Below are 22,248 nucleotides of genomic sequence, written 5' to 3'. Positions count from 1 at the left end.
TATAAAACTGCAGATATAAAGATCTTGCTGGCATTTTATGGTTCCTTTCTCATTTACTTACGTGGAGACTGTATTTTTCCATGCATCCGTAAGTAGGCGGGGGAAGATAACTAAAATGTGTTTTGTTTGGAAGAATAAAGTCACGTGGGAGACAGAAATATCTTCAGATGTTTCAAATTGGAGCAATTCCTGAGCCCTCAGGCAGTTGCAAACTCTAATAAGGATTTTTTGGGTGGGGCTGAGGGGAATGAGTGGAGAAGGGGCAAGTAAGATTGCCATAATTGTTGTAGAAATGATTTGCCCAGGAGAGATTGGCTTTCGAGATTATCAGCATGTAATCACTTAAGTGCTCCTTTTCTTTTTTTTTTTACATCTTTATTGCAGTGTAATTGCTTTACAATGGTGTGTTAGTTTCTGCTTTATAACAAAGTGAATCAGTTATACATATGTCCCCATATCTCTTCCCTCTTGCGTCTCCCTCCCTCCCACCCTCCCTATCCCACCCCTCTAGGTGGTCACAAAGCACTGAGCTGATCTCCCTGTGCTATGTGGCTGCTTCCCACTAGCTAATCTACCTTACGTTTGGTAGTGTATATATGTCCATGCCTCTCTCTCACTTTGTCCCAGCTTACCCTTCCCCCTCCCCATATCCTCAAGTCCGTTCTCCAGTAGGTCTGTGTCTTTATTCCTGTCTTACCCCTAGGTTCTTCATGACATTTTTTTTTAATTCCATATATATGTGTTAGCATACGGTATTTGTCTTTCTCTTTCTGACTTACTTCACTCTGTATGACAGACTCTAGGTCCATCCACCTCATTACAAATAGCTCAATTTCATCTCTTTTTATGGCTGAGTAATATTCCATTGTATATATGTGCCACATCTTCTTTATCCATTCATCCGATGATGGACACTTAGTCCATCTCCGGGCTATTGTAAATAGAGCTGCAATGAACATTGTGGTACATGACTCTTTTTGAATTATGGTTTTCTCAGGGTGTATGCCCAGTAGTGGGATTGCTGGGTCGTATGGTTGTTCTATTTGTAGTTTTTTAAGGAACCTCCATACTGTTCTCCATAGTGGCTGTACCAATTCACATTCCCACCAGCAGTGCAAGAGTGTTCCCTTCTCTCCACACCCTCTCCAGCATTTATTGTTTCTAGATTTTTTGATGATGGCCATTCTGACTGGTGTGAGATGATATCTCATTGTAGTTTTGATTTGCATTTCTCTGATCCTGTTATTTTTCTGTTCTGTTTCAGCACTGTCGTTCAGAGGGAAGGTGGTTTTGATACCCATGCAAGGTGGAAATTGAAGTGTACAGTTCAGTTGTGTTCAATATATTCATATTGTTGTGCTGCAAATGTCTGGAACTTTTTCGTCTAGCAACACTGAGACTTTACGCCCATTAAACCCTAATCTGTCCCCTGCACCTACCCCTCCCCCCTCCCCTCCCCCACCCTTGGCAGCCACCTTTCTACTTCACGTTTTCATGATTCCATCTGCTTTAGACACTGCTTGTGAGTAGAATCATACAGTACTTGCCCATCTGTGATTGGCTTAGCATGATGTCCTCAAGGTTCACCGGTGGTGTAGCATGTGACATTCTTTCTTTTTAAAGGCTGTGTTCTATTCCACTGCATGTATATGCCACATTTTCTTTATCCATTCATCCATTGAGGGACACCTGTGTTGCTTCGATTCTTGACTAGTGTGACTAGTGCTGCTGTGAACATGGGTGCAGATATCTCTTCAAGATCCTGCTTTGTGTTCTTTTGAATATATACCCCAAAGTGGGACCGCTGTGTCTTAGGGCGATCTTTTGCCTTTTTAATTGAATGTGTGCAAACCTTTTCTGAGAGTAGCAGGACCTGCGAGCTGTGTGAATCTGATTCCCCGCTGGCCCACGCAGAATGTCCATAAACACTCTTCTTGATGCTCTCTCCGTGAGAGATTAACTGTACAGATAGTATCACTGTGACTTCTTTCCTGTTGTGCCAGGAAATGTTCCACATGGTCAGACCTCCTGAAATAAACACCAGAATCATTTGGCCAGATTGCACAGCTAGGCACTCACCCCAGAAACACCTTCCTCCAGAAAGCTGCCTCCAGGACGGAGGGCCGGACGGAGAGGCCCAGGAGGGAACAGAGGCACAGAAGGGTGAAGGCGGCGTGGTTGTCATGTTCTTCTTTACCCAGGAACGAGACAGCAGCCTGTCTCCAGGTTACGGCCAGCAGGTTGACAAAACCTTGTTGATTATGACACAGTAAGAAACTTCCATGTTATGGCCCAGTGTGCACCTCTGTGTGTGTGTCCAGAGAACATCACTTACCTGTGTGACGCGTGTTGGTATTTCACGTTCTGGTCCCCTCTTCAGGTTCTTGTTTGCTTTTGCACCCGGTACAGTCACGGGATCGTTGTCCTGCTGGGGTTCACATCCGCTTTGGCACGTACGCAGTAAGGAAGAGTCCGTGTCTGGGGCAGGCCTGCCGGGCTCGGGCTCGGGCTCTGCCTGTTTGCTCTTGAGAAGACCACGTGACCTAGAGTCTCTAAAGCCAGCTGTGCCTCAGTTTCCTGTCCCTTACAGTGGGATCATATTGTGCCCCCTCACACAGCTGGTGTGAAGAGCCATGGGGCCATGGATGTGGGGTGCCCAGAGCGGCACCTGGCCCCACACTCACTTTTCTTACTTTTTACTGTTGTTCACTGTTATCCCGAGGCCCGTGTTGCTTCTTCCTCCTCTGTTGTCAGCATTCCCAGCTTTGTGTAACTGGGAGTTAGTTCCTCTCCATCCTTGGAGCTCGTAGGGTCTGGATAGAAGAAAGAACGTCAGAAGTTAAAATGGATTGGGAAGCTTCGCAGGCGGATCGGTCGCTGAACCCCCGTTTCTTTTCCCCATCAGCCAGGCTGGAACTCAGTTTGCCTTCTGACTGAGACAGGGCTGTACCTGGGCTCCCCCAGAGAAAGGCCGGAGTTGCTGCTTCAGCCGGCGCGGAGCTGAAACAGGGCCGGGGAGCCGCCCGCCCCTTGCTCGGGTCGCAGGCGGGTGCTGGGACACTGGTGCTCATCCCTCCCCAGGCGCAGAGGGCTGACAGCCCAGCGTGGGAGGGGGGCCGCTCCCACCCTTTCTTCCACAGGCGCATCTGTCAGGGCTCTTCTGAGTTGTCAGGTTGCCAGTGTTTCATTATGTGATTATCTTCCTTGCAGGCAGTTTTAGTGAATAACATCACCACCAGCGAGAGGCTCATCAGAACCTTGCAAGGTGAGTTCCACTCCCCCCAGACATCAGGCCTGTTAGGAGAAACCCACCTTCCCTCTGTCCTTTTCTAGGGTCGCTTAGTGCAATCTAATGATGGGTGGTATTACAAGTTATTGGGTAATCTTTACTCTTGTTGCCTAACTATGTTTCCTTAGAGAGCTTTTCCTTTTATGAGTTTACTGAAAACATGGCAAGCTGTTACGTAGAGAATTCAGATTCTCATTTTGTGATACATTAAGAAATATATGTGTGTGTGTTTAGGTCACCCAGAAATCAGATTTCCTTCATGAAATTTATATAAAAATGATCCAGCCTAGTGTAATTCCGTTTCCTAGCTCCTCTTATTCAGTTTGGCAGCCAGGGTTTTTCTTGGGGCCCTTCTGAAGCCGCCGGGCGAGGCAGGGATGGGGTGAAGCCCCTCTGTGAGGTGTGACCGGAGGGGTCACAGGGTCCAGTGCAGCCTAAGAACCTGATGAAAGGAGCACTGGGGCTTCTGATCCCTGACCTGACCCTAGTCTCACCTTTGCCCCTAGTTAAACTCCATCAGTGCCCTCAGCCTCAGTTTCCACCTCTAAGGTGGGAAGGTCAGTCTAGAACTGGGCTGTCCAGAACTGTAGCCACAAGCCTCCTGTGGCCAGCGAACGTTTGAAATGTGGCTCATAGGACAGAAGAACTGGATTTTTCATTTTTGTTTAATTTTCGGCAATTTAAATTTAAAACTGATACTTGACTCAGTTATTGGGAAACTTAAGTATCTTTGGGACAACTTGGGTGTACCAATATCCTTTTTAACTGTAAATTTTATGAAATCTAAATTCAGATCAAGAATTCCCAATTCCTGTTTAACATCTGAATTGAGATGTGCTGTAACTGTAAAATACACACCAGGTTTCAAAGACTTAGTATGAAAAAAAGAATATAAAACGTCTCATTCATAATTTCTCACATTAATTCTGTGTTGCCATGGTAATATTTTGGATCTGTTGGGTTAAATGAAATATATTATTAAAATTAATTTCACCTGGTTTTATTTACTTTTTAAAAATGTGGTTGCTAGTAAATTTTAAGTGACCTGTGTGGTTTATAATATTATAGTTCTGTTTGGCAGTGCTGGTCTAGAATTCTAGTTCCAGATCAGCTTCTAAGAATATTAATAGGGGAAATGCAGAGATTCACTAAGTTTAAATGGGTTGCTTGACTGCCGGGGGCTTCTCAGAGCTGATGATCTGCTGGTCAGTCCTCAAGTAGGGCACAACAGCCTGCAGCTGTTTTTATTTTTATTTTTAAACAGCTTTAATTTTATTTATAAAACAGTTTTATTTTTAAACAGCTTTAATCAGGTGTAATTGACATACAGTAAACTACACATATTTAAATTGCACAGTGTGACATACGTTTTGACGTAAACGTACGGTTGAAGAAACCACCACAGAATCAACACAGTGAACAGATCCATCAGCCCAAGATGTTTCTTTGTGCCCCTTGGTAATCCTCCCCAGGCCCCTCTGATCTGCTTTCCATCCCTCTAGATGAGTTTGTAATTTTTATAGTTTTGTATGCATGGAATCAGACGGCATAGACCCTTTTTCGTCTGGCTTCTTTGACGCGGCATAATTATTTTGAAATTCATCCGTTCTGTTATGGCTGCCATAGTTCATTCCTTTTTATTGCTGAGTAGTATTCCATCGCCCCATGCTCGGTTTGATTATAGAATTTTTTTTTTAAGTTAGGTCTGTTGAAGTATAATTTACACATGATAAAGTTTACCCATTTGCAGTGTACCTTTCTGTGTGTTTTGACACATGCACTGTCCCCTGGATACCGGAGTCGAGACACAGCTCGTGTCCGTCACTCCAGGAAGCCCCACCCACACCTGCCCTCACCTCAGCCGCACCCAGCGACCAGTTGTCCACCCCCGTAGTTCTGTCTCTTCAAGCATGGCATATAAATAAGTGCTTTTGAGATGGATCCCTGTTGCTATGTGTATCAGCAGTTCATCGAATCCTTCACTTTTATTTAATTTGATCCCCCCCCCCTCCGGCCCCCCAGAGAGCCTTGTAGGTCTAGGGTTGTGAGGACAGACCTTGGGGAAACTCCGGTGTCTGTCCAGGGCCGTGTTTCAGGCCCTCGTTGCTGCCCTCGGCCCGTTCTGGCGTCCCCTTTGTGGCAGCTTTTCCTTCTACCCTCCCCAGCCTGGCTCTTGGTCAGTGAGCTGCTGCTTTTTTTCTACAGAGCTTTTCCGAGCCAAGTCATCAGGGCAGCAGTGATGCGGCTGATGGATTTCCTCAAAGAAAGCTGTTGTTTCCCAGATAGGAGGGTCAGGTGACTAAGTGCACATGGGGCCTCAGAGAGTAACTGGGCTGTGACCAAATGACAGGATGCTGGCAGGTATCCTGGTAGCTGAGAACAGGGGGTGCAGCAGGAGTGGCTGCTTATCTGACTGGATGTCGAAATTAGCGTTTCACAGATCGAGGGATACGTCTTCTGGGGGCAGGAGACACAGTGGCGTGTGTGCCCTTGTGGGACAGTTCAGGGTTTAGGATGTCTAGGAGAGAAATAGGTGGATAGAACCTCCTGGTGCATTGTAAGGGTTGCAGGTCAAAAAGAAGATTTAGGAGAGATGTGTGAAAAGGAATCAAGGTGCTGGTTCCCATAGGATCACACATCTTCTGGGCCGCTTCCAGGGCTGGGGTGGGGAGGTTCCTGGGGAGGGGCCGTGCTCTCATCCCTTCCTCTTTCCCCTCCTTATTCTGTTGGTGCCACGGCCCATGGTGTTCCCATGGTGGGTTTTGGTGTGCCTGCTGTTGTCAGGATGGCCATGCCGGTGCCCTGTGTGATTTCGTGTCCTCCTCTCCGTTTAGACCAGTTAAAGGCCCTGCAGAAGAATTACGGCAGGCTGCAGCAGGATGTCCTTCAGTTTCAGAAGAACCAGACCAACCTGGAGAGGAAGTTCTCCTACGACCTGTAAGTGTGTCCACATCAAGTGTGTGCCACTCGGGAGGCTGACGTGTTTTAAGCGGAGGGTGGTGGACGGGGTGCAGCATAGTCTCCACTGGCCTTTTCTGTTATAGAGCATATAGGTCTTGAGGAAAAGGTTCAGTCCCTTTTAGGAGTCATGTCCTTTAGACATAATGCATTTTATTTTTTAAGTGTCAGCAGTGCTTCGGAAAGCCCTGGAGAAGTGTTAGCCAGTGGGCTCCTCATTACAAGAGGGCAGTTCTCCTTAGCAAGAAATGACTTAACTCAATATACCTTAAAATATGTAACTGAGAACTCTATAAAGCGCAGGTGTGCTGGTTAAATCAATAATCTAAAGCCTTTAAAAATGTGTTCCAAAAGTGCTCAGAAGTGACCTCAGTCAAACTCATAGACTAAAAGGAGTTTGGTATAATATTACTATAATGTATCACTGGGTGTTGGCATTGTGGGCATTTTGTTTTCTTGAGACTTTTAAGTGTCTTTCCAAATTTTTGCAGTGAGAATGGAGTACTTTTATTTTTTTTTAGCTTTATTGAAGTATGATTGACAAATAATCATTGCATGTATTTAAGGCATAAAAACATGATGTTTTGATATACCTATACATTGTGAAATGATACCCCCAACCAAGCTAATTAACCATCCATAGGCTCCCATCTTTACCTTTTTTGTGTCTATGGTGAGAACACTTGAGATCCCCTCTCTTAGCAAATTGCAAGTATAAAACACATTATTATTAACTGTAGTCACCATGCTGTACATTAGATCTCTAGCGTATGGTGAGGACAATCTGTTTTAAGCTGATGACTTTAGTCACATACAAAAACTCTACACGTTACATATCAGAGTCCTTCTGTGGTCAAAACAAAGCAATAAACTTTTTAAAAGTTTGGCTAAACCCATTAGTAAGATAGTAAAAACCAGTTTAGAGGGTAGCAAGTAATGTTGCAGTCCATGTATTTTTCTCCCATTTTCTTCATAGCAACAGTATAACTCAAGCACAGGAACTTTGGGATTCTGAGACAACCAGCTCCCCAACTCCACCCTCTTTTTTCTTTGACTTCTATTTAGTCCATGTCCAAGTTCATACAGAGTTTTTACATAATTGCAGTTGCCATTAAAATTTTTAATCATTTTTTTACTTTCTTGCATTATGTGTATTTAAAAATCCATTTTGTTTCCAAATATTAAATACTGCATAATGTGGAGGTACCAAATTCAATTCACCATTTCCCAGTTGGATATTTAGGTTAATTCTAAGTTTTGGTTATTGTACATTGGCCTGACATCAATACAGATAACTTTTAAAAGTTATTATTTTGGATTATTTCCTTCTAAAAAAAGACTGGATTGTAGGTTTAGTGTGTCAGTTGGTATAAATCGCCAAATTGCCTTCTGAAAGGATTTTAGCCATCTGGTCAACACCTCCTCATAAGGATTCTGATGTCCTTCCACTCACCATAATATCTTTCTGATCACTTTAAAACTAAATACTCCTAAAACCAGGAAGCCTCAAATACATAAATATGCAAAGGACACGTGCAGACAATGCAAAGGAAATGTCATTAGAAAACATGCATATGGAACCTTGTCCAGCTAGGCCAGTGGCTCTCAGTGGGTGGCAGTTTTGCTACCAGGAGACCTTGGGCAAGGTCCCAAGACATTTTTGGTTGTCACAACTCAGAGGAGGTGTTACTGGCATATCGTGGGTAGAGGACAGAGATGCTGCTACATCCTGCGAAGCACAGGGCTGCTCCCACAACAGAGTGTTTATCTGGCCCAGGGCACCAACAGTGCCCAGTTGAGAAACCGAGTTAGGCTGGTAGTCACTGGAAAGCATTCAGACCAAAGGGAAGTGCTCCAGTCTTCTTATTCATCCTTGAAAGATACCTTAACACACATGTGTCCCTTCCATTGACTGAAATACAAGAAACCGTAAATGGCCTCACTTGATAAATGCTGACCCAGAAGATTTTGACCTAGCTGGAAATCAGCCAGGACCCAGTGACAAGGAGGGCAGCTCTGCTCCCATATAGGAGTGTTCAGACAGGCAGTGAGCAGAATACTCCAACCTGGTGGCCATGCGTGCAGGATGCACTCTTTTTCTCTCAGGAAGTTGATAGGTGAATTGAAAAAGCTGACTGACTGCATCTGTTTTACTAGTTGTGCCCCAAACCTTGTCCCAGATAGAGGATGCTTCCCATCCTATATCTGATGTGTATCAAATGTCGAAAGCTGGAATGAGTTAGGTTTTCTTAACTTTCTCTGGTTACAGACCCTTTCTGAGAATTCGATGGAAGGTGTAGACGCCTTGTTAGCAGTTTTATAAATGGATGTATACACAAAGTTGCATGTTCAATTTGAGGGACCGCTGAAGCATACCTACCTGCATGCCCTCTTCGTTATGTTTCCTTAGGCTCCTTGCGGCTGCGACAGTTTCTCAAGCTTTACTTATTTTTTATGGTCTGGATTATTTTTTATTAGTTTTGAGGAGTACTGGTCAGGTATTTTGTAGAATGTCCTTCAGTTGGGATTTATCAGATATTTTTCTCGTGGTGAAACTGGGGCAGCACATTTTTGAGAGGAAGGTCACAGAGGTAAAGTGCTATTCTCATGGCTTCACATCCAGCGTATGTGCTATCAGGATGACTTATCACTGTTGATCACCTGATTGAGGTAATGTTTATCAGGTTTTTGCACTATAAAGTTACTCAGTTTTTTTCTCCCTTTATGCTATCATCTTTGGAAGAAATTCCCTGTGCTTAGGCTGCACTTAAAGATTGTGAAGTTATGCTCCACTTCCCCAAGGATGGAGCGTCTTCACAGATTATTTGGAGTTCTCCTGCACAGGAGATTTGACGACTCTTCTTATCTGTCTAATTATTTATATCAGTATGGATTCATGCATATTTTGGGTTAGAATCTAATACTGTCTTATTTATTTTTTCTTTTGCTTACATGTTTTCCAGCTTTTGCCATTGGGAACTCTTTCAGTTGATTCCTTTATCCAGTTGACATATCCCTGATATTGTGGGTTTGGTCCCCCGCCGCTTTTAAAATTACTTTTTTATACTCTGGCACCAAAAGATGCTCCAGACTCATTTTCATGTATTTCCCGTCCCAGTCCTAGAATCAACCAATCAACCATTTCTCCAAGGAGCCCTTGTTCTTTTTATTGGAGAATGGTATTAGAAACCAAGATCTGGATACTAGGTGTGTTTGTTACTACTAGGGTGTCATTGCTGCTAGGCTCTCTCAGATGACAGAGCAAGAGATATATGTGTGTGTATACTAACTCGTGTTATATATAGATACTGATAAATATTTCTATATGTATTCATCTGTATCTAAATTAAACCAAACATGAATTTGTACTGCTGTCCCCAACTCTAATCCGTTTACGTTAACATAATAGTATGTAATTGGTTATGTTCTCAACGTGGGACGCTATTCAATTATTTTATCAATGTTTTGTGACTCAGAACAGTTTTTTAAATTTATTTTCTTTTACTTTTTTGGCTGCGTTGGTTCTTAGTTGCAGCATGTGGGATCTTCGTTGAGGCATGGGGGATCTTTCATTGCAGCGTGGGCTCTTTGTTGTGGTGCGCAGGCTTCTCTCTAGTTGTGGCATGTGGATTTTCTCTCTCTAGTTGCGGCGCGCAGGCTCCAGGGCACATGGGCTCTCTTGTTGAGGCGCGTGGGCTTAGTTGCCCTATGGCATGTGGGATCTTAGTTCCCTGACCAGGGATCGAACCTGCGTCCCCTGCATTGGAAGGTGGATTCTTTACCACTGGACCAGGGAAGTCACTGTGACTCAAAACATTTTGAAACTGCCTGTGGCAAAGACCGGTCAATGCTTATCCAAATCCATTCATCTTTTTGCCCAGCAAAACTATTGGGCAAATTCCTTGCAGTTAGGTATGGCCAAGTGACTTAAGTTCTGGCCAGTGGGGAAAGGAAATCATGGGGTGGAACTTACAGGAACGCTTCTGAGAATAAGGACAGTCCACTGCACATCCCTTTCCTTTACCTTTTCTCCTCCCTCCTTCCTGCTGCCTGGGCTTCACACAAGATGGCTGGACCACTCGCAGCTATCCTGGATCATGAGGTAATCATGGGGATAGAAACCAATGTTAGGATATTGAAACAGCAAGAGAAGCCTGAATTTTTGATGACTCAGAGCTGCCATACTAACCCTGGATTTCTTTTATGTGAGGAAAAATAAACTGCTATTTTTTGGCCTTTTTGTTTCACCTAGCCAAACCTGATGCTAACTTATATACTTTTTGAAAGTGCCTTTAAATATTGTTGTTTCTTAAACTAGATCATTTTCATCAATGCTCATCTGTTACCCCCAAAAAAGACTTCTCAGGAAAGGCCATTTAGATTGAGTCCTAAACAATAAAGAGCAGAGAAAGGAGATTAGGAGATGTTAGGAAAAGAGAACCTGGGGAGCCCAGAGTGATCTGGGCAAGGCAGATAGTATCATACGGTCACGGTGGGAGTGAGTACGAGTAGTATCTTGAGGATGGGCGTGAAAGTGACTAGTTACGTGGACCTTGCTGGGAAAATCTTCTCTTTCACAGATTCTGATGATGTGAATGTTAGGTCTTTTGGAATAGTCACACAGGTCCATGAAGCTGTGTCCTCTCTCTTTCCCCCGTCTGTTTTCTCTCTGTGTTTAGATTGGGTAATGTCTATTGTTCTGCCTTCCAGTTCGTTGATTCTTTCCTTCTCTGAGTTTAAAAATGTTGGTTATTGCATTAAATTTCCATTTGGTTCTTCTTTATATCTTCCCTTTCTTTGCTGAGACTTAGTTTTTCATTTCTGTCAAGCATGTTTTAATTACCCATTGAAACATTTTTCTGGTGGCTGCTTTAAAGTCTTTGTCAGATCATCTTAACTTCTCTGTCATGTTGATTTGGTGTCTGTTGATTGTCTCTTTTTGTTCAATTTAAGATCTTCCTGGTTCTTCATATGATGAATGATCTTTGATTGAAACCTCTGGGCAGTGGTGGTGAAAGCCCTGGCTCTTCATTGACATCCTCTGACGCCACCACCTGGGGAGAGGGAGGGGAACCTCATTAGTGTCAGATGGGGATGGAAATGCAGGCTTCCCATGTAATCTCCAGTGACACCACTGTGTTGTTCTAGATCCTAAGGTCCCTAGCCAGTCTGCCTTCATCTCTCCATCTTTCAGAGTCTTCTTATGTTTGTTTTATTTATTTATGGTTTTAAATGTTTAATTCTCATGGCAGACAATGTTAGTCACCTACCCCACCTACTTCCTCTTTTTTTTTTTTTTTTGCTGCACCATACGGCATGTGGGATCTTAAATCCCAGACCAGGGATTGATCCTGCACCCCCTGCATTGCATTGGAAGTGCGGAGTCTTAACCAGTGGACCACCAGGGAAGTCCGTGTTTGTTTAAAATGTAATGTCCAGAGTTCTAGTTGTGCTTAGTGGAGGAAGAGTGAAAAATACATCTACCCCATCTTCCCGGAGTAGAAGTCCAATTCAGATTGGACACTACCCAGAGGTAGCACAAACCCCACGTTATGGGGCTCAGTCCCACAAAACTGCCCCTGCTCTGGACGCTAGTCAGAAGTTCTCGGTGGCCCCAGACCACCTGTTCTTTCTGCCTGGGTAGCTACAAATTCAGGCCTTCCCCACCCCCCTCAGGAGCAGTAATTCTCTAGAACTCAGGAGAGTCCTAAACTTACAATTACAGTTCTATTATAAAGCATACAACTCAGGAATAGCTAAATGGTAGAGACTCGTAAGGCAAGGTCTGGGGTGGAGGTTGGGGGCAGGCAGGAACTTCTGTGGGAGGTGGGGTGCCACCTTTCTGGTTCACAGATACGTTCACCAAACAGGAAGCTCGCCAAGTCTCATAGTCCAGGATGTTTATCTGAGGCTTTATTACATAGGCGTGACTGATTGAGTGGCTGGCCACGTGTTTGAACTCAATCTCTAGTCTCTCCCTGCTTCCTGAAAAATGGGGCTGTAAGTTCCAGCCCTCTAATCATATGGTTGGTTCCCCTGGCCGCCAGCCCCCATCCTAAAGCTATGTTGGCTCCTCCCAGTAAGTCAACTCATTAGCATAAACTCAGGTGTGGTCTGCAGGGGCCCATTATGTATAACAGAAGACACTCCTGTTACTCAGGAAATTCCAAGTGTTTTAGGAGCTCTGTGCAATACTTGGGGACAAAGACCACATTTTTTTTTTTTTTATTATGCCACAGATTATATTTTAAAAATTTGATTTTTCTCACCAGTGAAGTTCACTTATTTTACAACAGTGTGACATATTTTTTTGTAACTTTCAGTTAACTCCAGTTTTCTTGTCATTTAATAACTGAAAACACATTTGTTGCCCTGCCTGTGTCCTCTTCAGATAAAGTGCGGGAAGCAGGAAAGAGATGAGCTGTGTCTCATGGGGAAGTGGATTCCACTGTCAGAGCAGGGACGGACTTGCTATATAGACGCATCTCTAAATAGCTGTCCTTTCATTTGCTTGCTTTCACCTTCACAGGAACCAGTGCATCAATCAGATGAAAGAGGTGAAGGAGCAGTGTGAAGAGCGAATAGAAGAAGTCACCAAAAAGGGAAATGAGGCTGTAGCTTCCAGAGACCTGAGTGAACAAAAGGACCAAAGCCAGCAGGTAATCCTGGCTTTTTTCTGCCGAGGATCTCCCAAAGGTCTTCCTACCCTCTCTTCAGGCATTTCCTTCCTTCATGTGGTCTCTGACTCGCTCTAGTTCCCTGACACACGACAGCCTGGTCCCGGGACGCAGGGTCTCTGGTGGAGCATGCTGGCCTCCAGACCTGGTCCCCGTGCTCCGGGCCGTAAGGCGATTGCTTCATTTAAAGCTCACAGCCACCCTGGGAGTTGTTGTTGTTGTTTTCTTGTTTGGAGGGCTCTGAGGCCCATGGAGGCAGTTAGAAACTGTCCCAAGGTCACAGTACCCTGTCAGTGATGGAGCTGATCAGAGCGCGTGCTATCAGGCTGCTCGTGAAAGCACAGCCCATGAAAATGCTGCTCACAGCCTTCTGGGGATCTTGGTTTGTTTTAAATACAGCACTTTTATTGAGATATAGTTCACCTACCATATAGTTCACCTATATAGTATTTATAATTCAGTGGGTTTCAGTGTATTCACAAAGTTGTGCAGTCATCATCACAGTCAATTTCAGAACATTTTCGTTACCCCAAAAGAAATCCCATACCCATTAGCTCACTCCCCTTTTACCCCCAGTCTCTGGAGCCTGAGACAACCTCTGATCTATTTTCTCTGCAGATTTGCCTTATCTGGATATTTCATATCAATGGAATCATACTGGTTTTCACATAGCATAATGCTTTCAGGATTCCTCCATGTTGTAGCACGTATGAGTACTTCCTTTTTATGGCTGAATAGTATTCCATTGTATGACTATACCACATTTTGTTTATTCATTGGTCAGTTGATGGGCATTTGGGTTATTTCACTTTTTGGCTACTGTGAATAATGCTGCTGTGAACATTCATACGCACATTTTTGTGTGAATGTAAGCTTTCATTTCTCTTAGTTATACTGTATACCTAGGAGTAGCATTGCTGGGTCGTATGGTAACTCAACTCTCCTTAATGTATTGAGAAACTGCCATACTGTTTCTGAAAGTGATCGTACTCTTTACATACCTACCAGCAGTTTATGAGGGTACCAGTTTCTTTACATCCTTGCCAACTCTTGTTATTATCCGTCTTTTTCACCATAACCATCCTAGCAGGTGTGCATTGGTATCTCATTGTGGTTTTGATTTGCATTTCCCTAATAACTGATGATTTTGAGCATCTTTTCATGTGCTGTATTGGCTGTTGGTATATCCTCTTTGGAGAAATGTCTGTTTGTATCCTTTGTCCATTTTGAAATTGAGTTATTTTTATTATTTAGTTGTAAGAGTTCTTTATATATTCATATAAAGATATTAGTTATATGATTTGCACATATTTTTTCCCATTCTTTGAGTTGTCTTTTCACTTTCTTGATAGTGTTCATTGAAGCACAAAAATGTTTTTAATTTTCATTATGTCTAGTTTATTTTTTCTTTTGTTGCTTTCTTTTGTTGCTTGTTCTGTTGGTATGTCTAAAACCGCTTTGCCTAATCCAGCATCCTGAAGATTTATTCCTGTATTTTCTTCTGAGACTTTTTTTTTTTTTTTTTTTGCGGTACGCGGGCCTCTCACTGTTGTGGCCTCTCCCGTTGTGGAGCACAGGCTCCAGACGTGCAGGCTCAGCGGCCATGGCTCACGGGCCCAGCTGCTCCATGGCATGTGGGATCTTCCCAGACCGGGGCACGAACCCGTGTCCCCTGCATCAGCAGGCAGACTCTCAACCACTGCGCCACCAGGGGAGCCCCTCTTCTGAGACTTTTATACTCGTTAGTATTTAGTTCTTACATTTAGTCCTGTGATTCATTTTGAGTTAATTTAATTTTTGTATATGGTGTGAGCTAATGGTCCAACTTTATTATTTTGTATGTGGATATCCAGTTGTCTCAACACCATTTGTTGAAAAAAAAAAAACAACACTATTCTTTTCCCCACCGAGTTGCCTTGGCATCCTTGTCAAAAAATCAGTTTACTGTAAATATGAGGGTTTATTTTTAGACTCTCGGTTCTGTTCTGTTGATCTCTTTTTCTGTCCTTATGTCCATACTACACAGTCTTGATTACTGTATCTTTGTAGTAAGCTTTGAAATCAGCAGCTTTAACTGCTCCAACTTTGTTCTTCTTTTTCAAGATTGTTTTGGCTATTCTGCACTGGTTGACTTTCTGTATGGATTTTTGGATCCGCTTGTCAATGTCCTCAACAAAGCCAGGTGGGATTTTGACAGAGATTACATTGTCTGTACGTCAGTTTGGGAAACGTTGCCATCTTAACAACATCCAGTCTTCTGTTGTGTGAATGTGGGATGTCTTTCCACTTAAGTCCTTTAAAAGTCTTTTTGAATAATATTTTTTAATTTTCAGAAGTCTTGCACTTCTTTTGTACAATTTATTTCTAAGTATTTTTTGATGCTGTTATAAATGGAATTGTTTTCTTAATTTCATTTTCGAACTGCTTATTGCTAGTGTGTAGAAATACAATTTATTTTTTGTATTGATCTTGTATCTTTCAACCTTGCTGAACTTGTTTATTAGTTTGAATAGTATTTTTTTGATTCCTTAGGATTTTCTGTATTAAGATTATGTCATCTAAAAATAGTTTTACATCTTCCTTTCCGATCTGGATGCCTTTTATTCCTTCTTATTGCTTAATATCCCTGGCTAGACCTCCAGTATAACGTTAAATAGAAGTGGTGAGGATAGACATCTTTGTCTTGTCCTTGATCACAGAGGGAAAGCATTAAGTCTTTCACCATTAAGTCTGATGTTAGCTGTGCAGGCATACCTCGTTTTACTGTGCTTCACAGATATTTGTATTTTTTTACAAATTGAAGGATTGTGGTAACCCGGTGTTGAGCAAATAATATTGGCTCCATGTTTTCCAGTTTGCTCACTTCATGTCTCTGTGTCACATTTTGGTAATTCTCACAATATTTCAAACTTTTTCATTATTACATTTGTTACGGTGATCTGTGATCAGGGGTCTTTGATGTTACTATTGTAACTGTTTTGGCCTTTTTTAAGCAATAAAGTATTTTTTAATTAAGGTAGTACATTTTTTGGACATAATGCTATTGCATACTTAATAAACTACAGTATAGTGTAAACATAACTTTTATAGGCACTGGGAAACCAAAAAATTGGCGTTACTCGCTTTATTGCGATATTCACTTTATTGCAGTGGTCTGGAACCAAACCTGCGATGTCTTCAAGGTATGCCTATATATTTTTCATAGATGCACATTATCAAGTTGAGGTAGTTCCCCTCTATTCTTAATTTGTTGAGTGTTTTTATCAAGAAGAGCTGTTGGATTTTGCCATTGTTTTTTCTGCATTGAGATGATCATGTGTTTTTGTCCTTTATGCTATTGACATGGTATTAACATTAATTGATTTTTAGATGTTAAACTAACCTTGCATTGCTGGGAGAAATCCTACTTGGCCATGGTGTATAATCCTTTTGTATGTTGCTTGATTTGATTTGCTAGAACTTTGTTGATGATTTGGGGGGTCTATATTCATATTAGGTCTATAGTTTTCTTGTAATATCTTTCTCTGGCTTTGGTATGAGGGTAATTACTGGGCTCATAGAATGAGTTGGGAAGTATTCTTTCCTCTTCTGTTTTTTGGAAGAGTTTGTGAAGATTTAGAATTAAATGTTTGGTAGAATTCACCAGTGAAGCCATCTGGAACTGGGCTTCTGGGGAGTGGGGATTTTTAAATTACTACTTCAGTCTCTTGTGTTATAAGTCTGCTCAGATTTTCTACTTCTTCTTGAATCAGTTTTGGTAGTGTGTGTCTTCCTAGGAACTTGTCTGTTTCAGCTAAGTTATCAAACTTGTTGGCAAACAATTGTTCTTAGTATTTCCTTATAATAAAACTTTTTTATTTGTGTAAGGTTGGTAGTGTTATCCGCTTTCATTTTTGATTATAGTAATTTGAGTTTTTTTTATTCTCAGTTCATCTAGCTAAAGCATTGTCAATTTCTTTCATCTTTCAAAGAACTAACTTTTGGTTTCATTGATTTTCTTTATTTTCTTTTCCATAAGTCATTAATTCCTGATCTAATCTTTATTACGTGCTTCCTTGCTTTAGGTTCAGTTTGCTCTCCTTTTTCAAGTATCTTAAGGTGAGAGATTAGGTTATTAATTTGAGATATATCTTTTTCCTTAGATAGGCCTGTAAATGTCCCTCTTAGTACTGCTTTAACCGCCTTCCGGAAGTTTGATGTGTTGTGTTTTTCATTTTTCTCTAAGGTATTTTCTCATTTTCCTTGTGATTTCTTTGGCCCATTGGTTATTTAGGAGTATGTTATCTAATTTCCACATATTTGTGAATTTCTCAAAAAATTTCATTCCTGTCGTTGATTTATAATTTCATTCCATGGTGACTGGAGACCATACATTGTATGATTTCAACACTTAAAATCTGTTGAGGTTTGTTTCGTGGCCTAGCATCTGTCTGTCCTGGAGAAGAATGTATTTTGCTCTCGTTGGGTTGGGTGCTCTGCAGGTGACTGTTCAGGTGGTTTGTCATGTTGTTCAAGTCCTCTCTTGCCTTATTGATCTTCTGCTTACTTGTTAATACCTTATTAAAAGGTTTTTCTGGGAGATGTGGACCCAGCCTCAGATCTTCTGCTTTATGCCAGGTGGTAGGGCATGACCGGGGTAGAGTATGGCATTTCTCAGGGTTTCCATGTTCGTATTCATCAGAAGGATGTAGTGGGTCCATTGCATTGCTCAGCGTTGTTGAAGGTTTATGGTCATGGAGCCCCTGGCTGCCTGTGCTCCTGTTTCAGCTCCAAGCCCCCAGTGAGCCCCAGCCCAGGCCGCAGGAAGCAGGCCTGCCCCAGGCAGAGGTGCCACAAGCAAGAGGGAACATGCCCAGCAACAGCGAGCCCCAGACACTAGTCCCCAGTTCTGAGGCGGCTTTGGATTTGAAGAAACAAGGCGAGAAAGGTAAGTGAAGCTTGGTAATGACGCGTTTAAGCCCTCTTCAGGGTCCCGTGCCAATAGAAAGCATAGCAGCGGGTCATGCCCTCCAGTCCACACAAATACACAGGGCAGAGTGTGCTGCTGGCGGCCGGTGGGGACTCGGTAACGGGGCTGCAGGTGGCAGGTGAGTGTCTCTCTGGCACCTGGACTTGGGGCCACGGGCTTTTTCTCTGCCTTACTGATGTCTCACATTGTAAACTAAGTGCCTAGTTCTTTGGCAGCTCTGTAAAGGAAGGTCCAGGCAGAGCCTTTATTCAGGACAGTGGTGGGACTGGGATTAAGGGGACGTGGCTGAGTCCTAGGCAGCTGTCGTTGGCTCCCAAGCACTCGTCTTAAATAGGACGATCAGGTAACCTCAGCAGTGCAGCCTCCTCCACTTGCAGGGTGTCTCTGTGAGCCAGATCACTTAGTCTGAATTTTTTTGCTAAGACATTTCCTCTTCCTGGTGGTTCTGAAGATGAGCTGCGGGCATAGAGAGGCCTGGAGTCTGCTGAGGCCACAAAAGAAATGATCCACCTGCCCCATCGGTCCACAGTCCTTGGGAAGGCTCTGGGAATTGAGTGATACGAGGGTTTCTGGTTTTGTCTTAACTGCTAGTGAGGTCACAGCTAACTATGTTCTGTGCACAGAGGGAACCAAGGAGATGCAGGTCGTCAGCAAGGAGGAGCTTCAGAGGGACAGCCTGGGGCTGTCGAAGGAGCCGGGGCGAGAGCAGAATGTGGAAGAAGACAGACATGTGGGCGGAAAAGGCCGTGGAGAACCCGGAGAACTGGGCCAAACCCCCCAGGTGCCAGCTGCCCTGTTGGCAAGCCAGGAGAATCAGGAGATGGAGAGCCCTGAGCGGGACCAGCTCGTCATCCCCGACGGGCAAGAGGAGGAGCGGGATGCCGACGAGGAAGGTGGGTGAGATTGTCCACCCGGCACCCGCGTCCTCAGCCTCCTTCCTGACGCAGGATGGGCAGCCATGAAGATTCCCAAACAGCAGGTCACCGTTTGGTGGTTCGTTTTGTCTGTTTTGTATGCGCTGTCCAGCAGGAGGCAGGACAGAAGAGCCGTCACTCCCAGCACTTGGAACTTTTAGAAATAATATTCACAGGGAGCCTAGGGGGCTTTCCAGGTGGAAGACCTTGGGATGGGAGCTGAGCATCGAGCACACATAGGTCTCCTGCCAGGTGGACCCCGCGCCTCACCTTTGTTGCTGCACTTCCTCATGCGGCATCACCAGCGGTGTCTGGCGAGCAGATGGAGGAAGGAGGGACAGAAGGATTGGCTAGACGGAGTTTCACGCACGTTTGAGCCTTGCAGAAAAGTGACGTGGGAATCCCACCTTTCTGGTTTGGTTGACTTTTCTCTTTCTTAAAGAAAAGTGTGGGAAACTGAGATTAGCAGAATATTCTGGGATGTATTTCGGTCCCTGAAAGATGGGGAAAATTTCAATCCTAGCTAAGCCAGGAGTGCTTAGACGGAAGATACCTGTGTTCTGAGCCTGATCGAGTGACAGAAGTTGGGGAATGTACTTATTTGCAGAAGTTACCCTGATTCCATTTAAATCTTAATTTTCACTCAAGCTTCTGACGAGTGTGTTCTCACAAGTTTTCAGTTAAAGAATTGGGGGGAAAAAAGAAAAAGGGAAACTCTGGTGACTGACCAGATTGGTACTCAAATTTCAGACCATTCAGTAGCTGGTCATCAAGTGTAACCGCTACCAGTAGGCCTGAGATACTGCTGGGGCTGTGTGTCACATCTCGTCCTAGGTCAGCAGTAATGGTCTGATCAGTAGAATAAAGCTACAGGGCACGCAGGCCTGGGCTTTGTTTCCACTTCAGGCAGTGAGTGCAGGGAAATAGAACTAGAGCTGCCTTTTCCAGGCATACTTTTTTTAACAAAAGATTTTATTTACCCACCTATATACAGATATAAAATGTTTACATTAAACCCTATGAGTACGTTTCTTGAATGCATTCTGTCCCGATCTTCTGTTCTGGTTGCTCTTCTCTCCAGGGATGAATGCGGTGATGAATGATCTAATTCTGTGAAAATTTTATCCTTCGGCTCACAGTAGCCACTGCATTTCCTTCTCTCGGGGCAGTGAACCATTCTAAGGAGATGGCTGCCATTAACCAGCAACCCGTAGTTTCCGAAAACAGTGGTTCCTTCCTTTAACCTTGAGTTGATTGTCTCTTTAAAAAACTGGGATTTTGGTTTGGTGAGCTAGTTACCCCGTTTCCAGCCTGGAATATAGCCCTTTATTTAGGGCCGTATTTTGTACAGATTCAGAATTGGAGTGGGGCATACAAAAGTAGAGAACTCCTGCACGGTATTCGCCCTGGAAGCAAGCACATGCGTCCCTCTCATTTCCTGAGAGGAAGCCAAAAGATCTGATTGTTAAACCAGGATTGGGACCATCCCGGTACCTGGGCTCTGGTGCTCCTATGGCATCGAGAGAGAAAACGATGTAGCTTACGTTTTATGACTCTGCTAATTTTATAGGGAGAAACCAGCAAAAACCGGGAGCAGAGGATGACTACAACATGGATGAAAACGAGGCAGAATCTGAAACAGACAAGCAGGCAGCCCTTGCGGGGAATGACAGAAACGGAAATGGTAATTAACGGTGGTGGTGGGGTCATTTCATTCATTTCTGCTTTGTGGTCCTTCACTTTTGCAGTGACTGTACGCCAAATCCCAACAATAATAGTGTAAAGAATCCAGCATTAGAAGACTTTGTTTTCTTCAGAAGCCTTCGAGTGTAGGGGCAGTGGAGGGAGGTGAAGGGTTGAAAACGCCACGACGAAGACCTGTTAGAAAGTCTGCATATATGATGTGGGGCTCAGGCCCTCAGGAATCAGTGAGGATTTGTCTTCAGTGACATTTAGGGACTTCCCAACAAAATGATAGTTCACTGCTTCGTTACTCCACAGCACCAGTTGAAAAGCCCTGATGCACGCACAGAGCTTCCAGGCAGCTGTTTATAGTAGCACTTTGTGTTATTGTTATTCTGAATTTTTGGGGAGTCCAGGACAGCTGCAGGATGATCAGATTCCAGATCTGTCTGCCTCTTGTGACTGGATTCAGGTTGAACATTTTATAGGTGCAGTTGTGTTCCTCTGGCTTCCCACCAGGAGGCACGGAATGGCAGGTTGATCCTTGGTTAAGGTGGTGCCCACCAGGTCTCTCCGTTGCAAAGGTCCATATTCCCTGTGTAATACATTGTCTAGAGGGGGATGCTTTGAAATAGTGTGGCTTTACCATCCATTGAAAACCGTTGTCTAAATAATAACTCCTCACATTTATTAACTGCCGTTCTTTAAGGACCGCCTCACCCCTGACGTGTACACATGTGAGCATGCGTGCGCGCGCGCGCGCACACACACACACACACACACACACTGACTCTGTCTTCCCCCCTTGTTTTAGTTATCACTGTGGACTCAAGGTTTTCTTTTTTGAAATTCGTTTTTCCATCAGACTCTTGGTGTTTCTTTCTGTTTCTAAGAGCTCTTTATATGCTGGGGAGGTTGGCCTTTATCTGTGACTTAAGTTGCAAATACTGCCTGGCAGTGTGTCTTGGTTTTGCTTATGGTTTTTGCCATGTGAAAGTTTCAAAAATTTTTGTCTTTTCTTTTACTAGATAGTGAGTCATAGTTTTCTCATCTAGACTTGAAAGGAATTCACCCATGTTTTTGTTCAGTATGCGGTCAGATTTTTCTTTTGGTTCCATTGTGAAATAAAACAGATTCACAAAACCACACATAACAAGTGAGTTTTTAGAAGGTAAACACGTTGTAACTGCCCCCTGCCTCCCTGGTCAAGAAATAGAACTTGGGGGGTCCTCCTGAGGCTCCTTCTCTGTTGCTTGTCCTGTCCCAGCACCTTCCCTCCCTGTACCAGAAATGCCTATCCTGACCTTTCCATTCGGCATTTTCTTGAATTTCTTTATGGGTTTATCACTCAAGTGGGCATCCCTGGACACCACAGTTTAGTCTTGCCCGTTTTCTTAAATTTGATATGTCTTTAAGTCTCTGAGTCTCCAGGTTCCCCCTCCATTCCTTTCTCTTTTTGTGTTTACAGTCTGTTCAAGAGCCACAGCTGTTTGACCTGGAATTTCCCACAATCTGGATAGTGTTGATTGTGTATTCATGGTTCGGTGTGGTGTATTCTTCTTTCCTCCCTATTTCCTGCAGATCCCCAGCTGATACCTAGGTGGTATTTTAATTCAGCTGTTCCTATTTCATTTGTTAATTGGAATATTTTATAAATAGATGTCAGTGGTATTGTTCATATGGCATAGGCAGGATAAATGCTTCTCCTAAGCATTGGTAATTTACTGTGAAATTTACCAATTTTCATAGTAAGGAATT

At 43.4% G+C, this 22,248-nt stretch overlaps 1 protein-coding gene across 4 annotated transcripts in view; it reads left to right on the top strand.

Annotated features, from left to right (window-relative positions):
* The window catches only part of GOLM1 (golgi membrane protein 1), a 55,188-nt gene that overhangs the window by 27,677 nt on the left and 5,263 nt on the right, over nucleotides 1-22,248 (top strand). For all 4 annotated transcript variants that reach the window (XM_067744773.1, XM_067744774.1, XM_067744771.1 and 1 more), the window contains exons 4-9: nucleotides 3,211-3,265; nucleotides 6,124-6,226; nucleotides 12,777-12,906; nucleotides 17,692-17,851; nucleotides 18,517-18,786; nucleotides 20,378-20,491. In XM_067744773.1, the coding sequence (XP_067600874.1) occupies nucleotides 3,211-3,265; nucleotides 6,124-6,226; nucleotides 12,777-12,906; nucleotides 17,692-17,851; nucleotides 18,517-18,786; nucleotides 20,378-20,491 (832 nt within the window). The remainder of the gene's footprint in view (nucleotides 1-3,210; nucleotides 3,266-6,123; nucleotides 6,227-12,776; nucleotides 12,907-17,691; nucleotides 17,852-18,516; nucleotides 18,787-20,377; nucleotides 20,492-22,248) is intronic.

Source organism: Pseudorca crassidens, chromosome 7, assembly GCF_039906515.1.
Source record: "Pseudorca crassidens isolate mPseCra1 chromosome 7, mPseCra1.hap1, whole genome shotgun sequence".
Classification (NCBI taxonomy): Eukaryota; Metazoa; Chordata; class Mammalia; order Artiodactyla; family Delphinidae; genus Pseudorca; species Pseudorca crassidens.
Note: the sequence above shows the minus strand (reverse complement) of the source record. Positions and strands in the feature narration are given on the sequence as shown.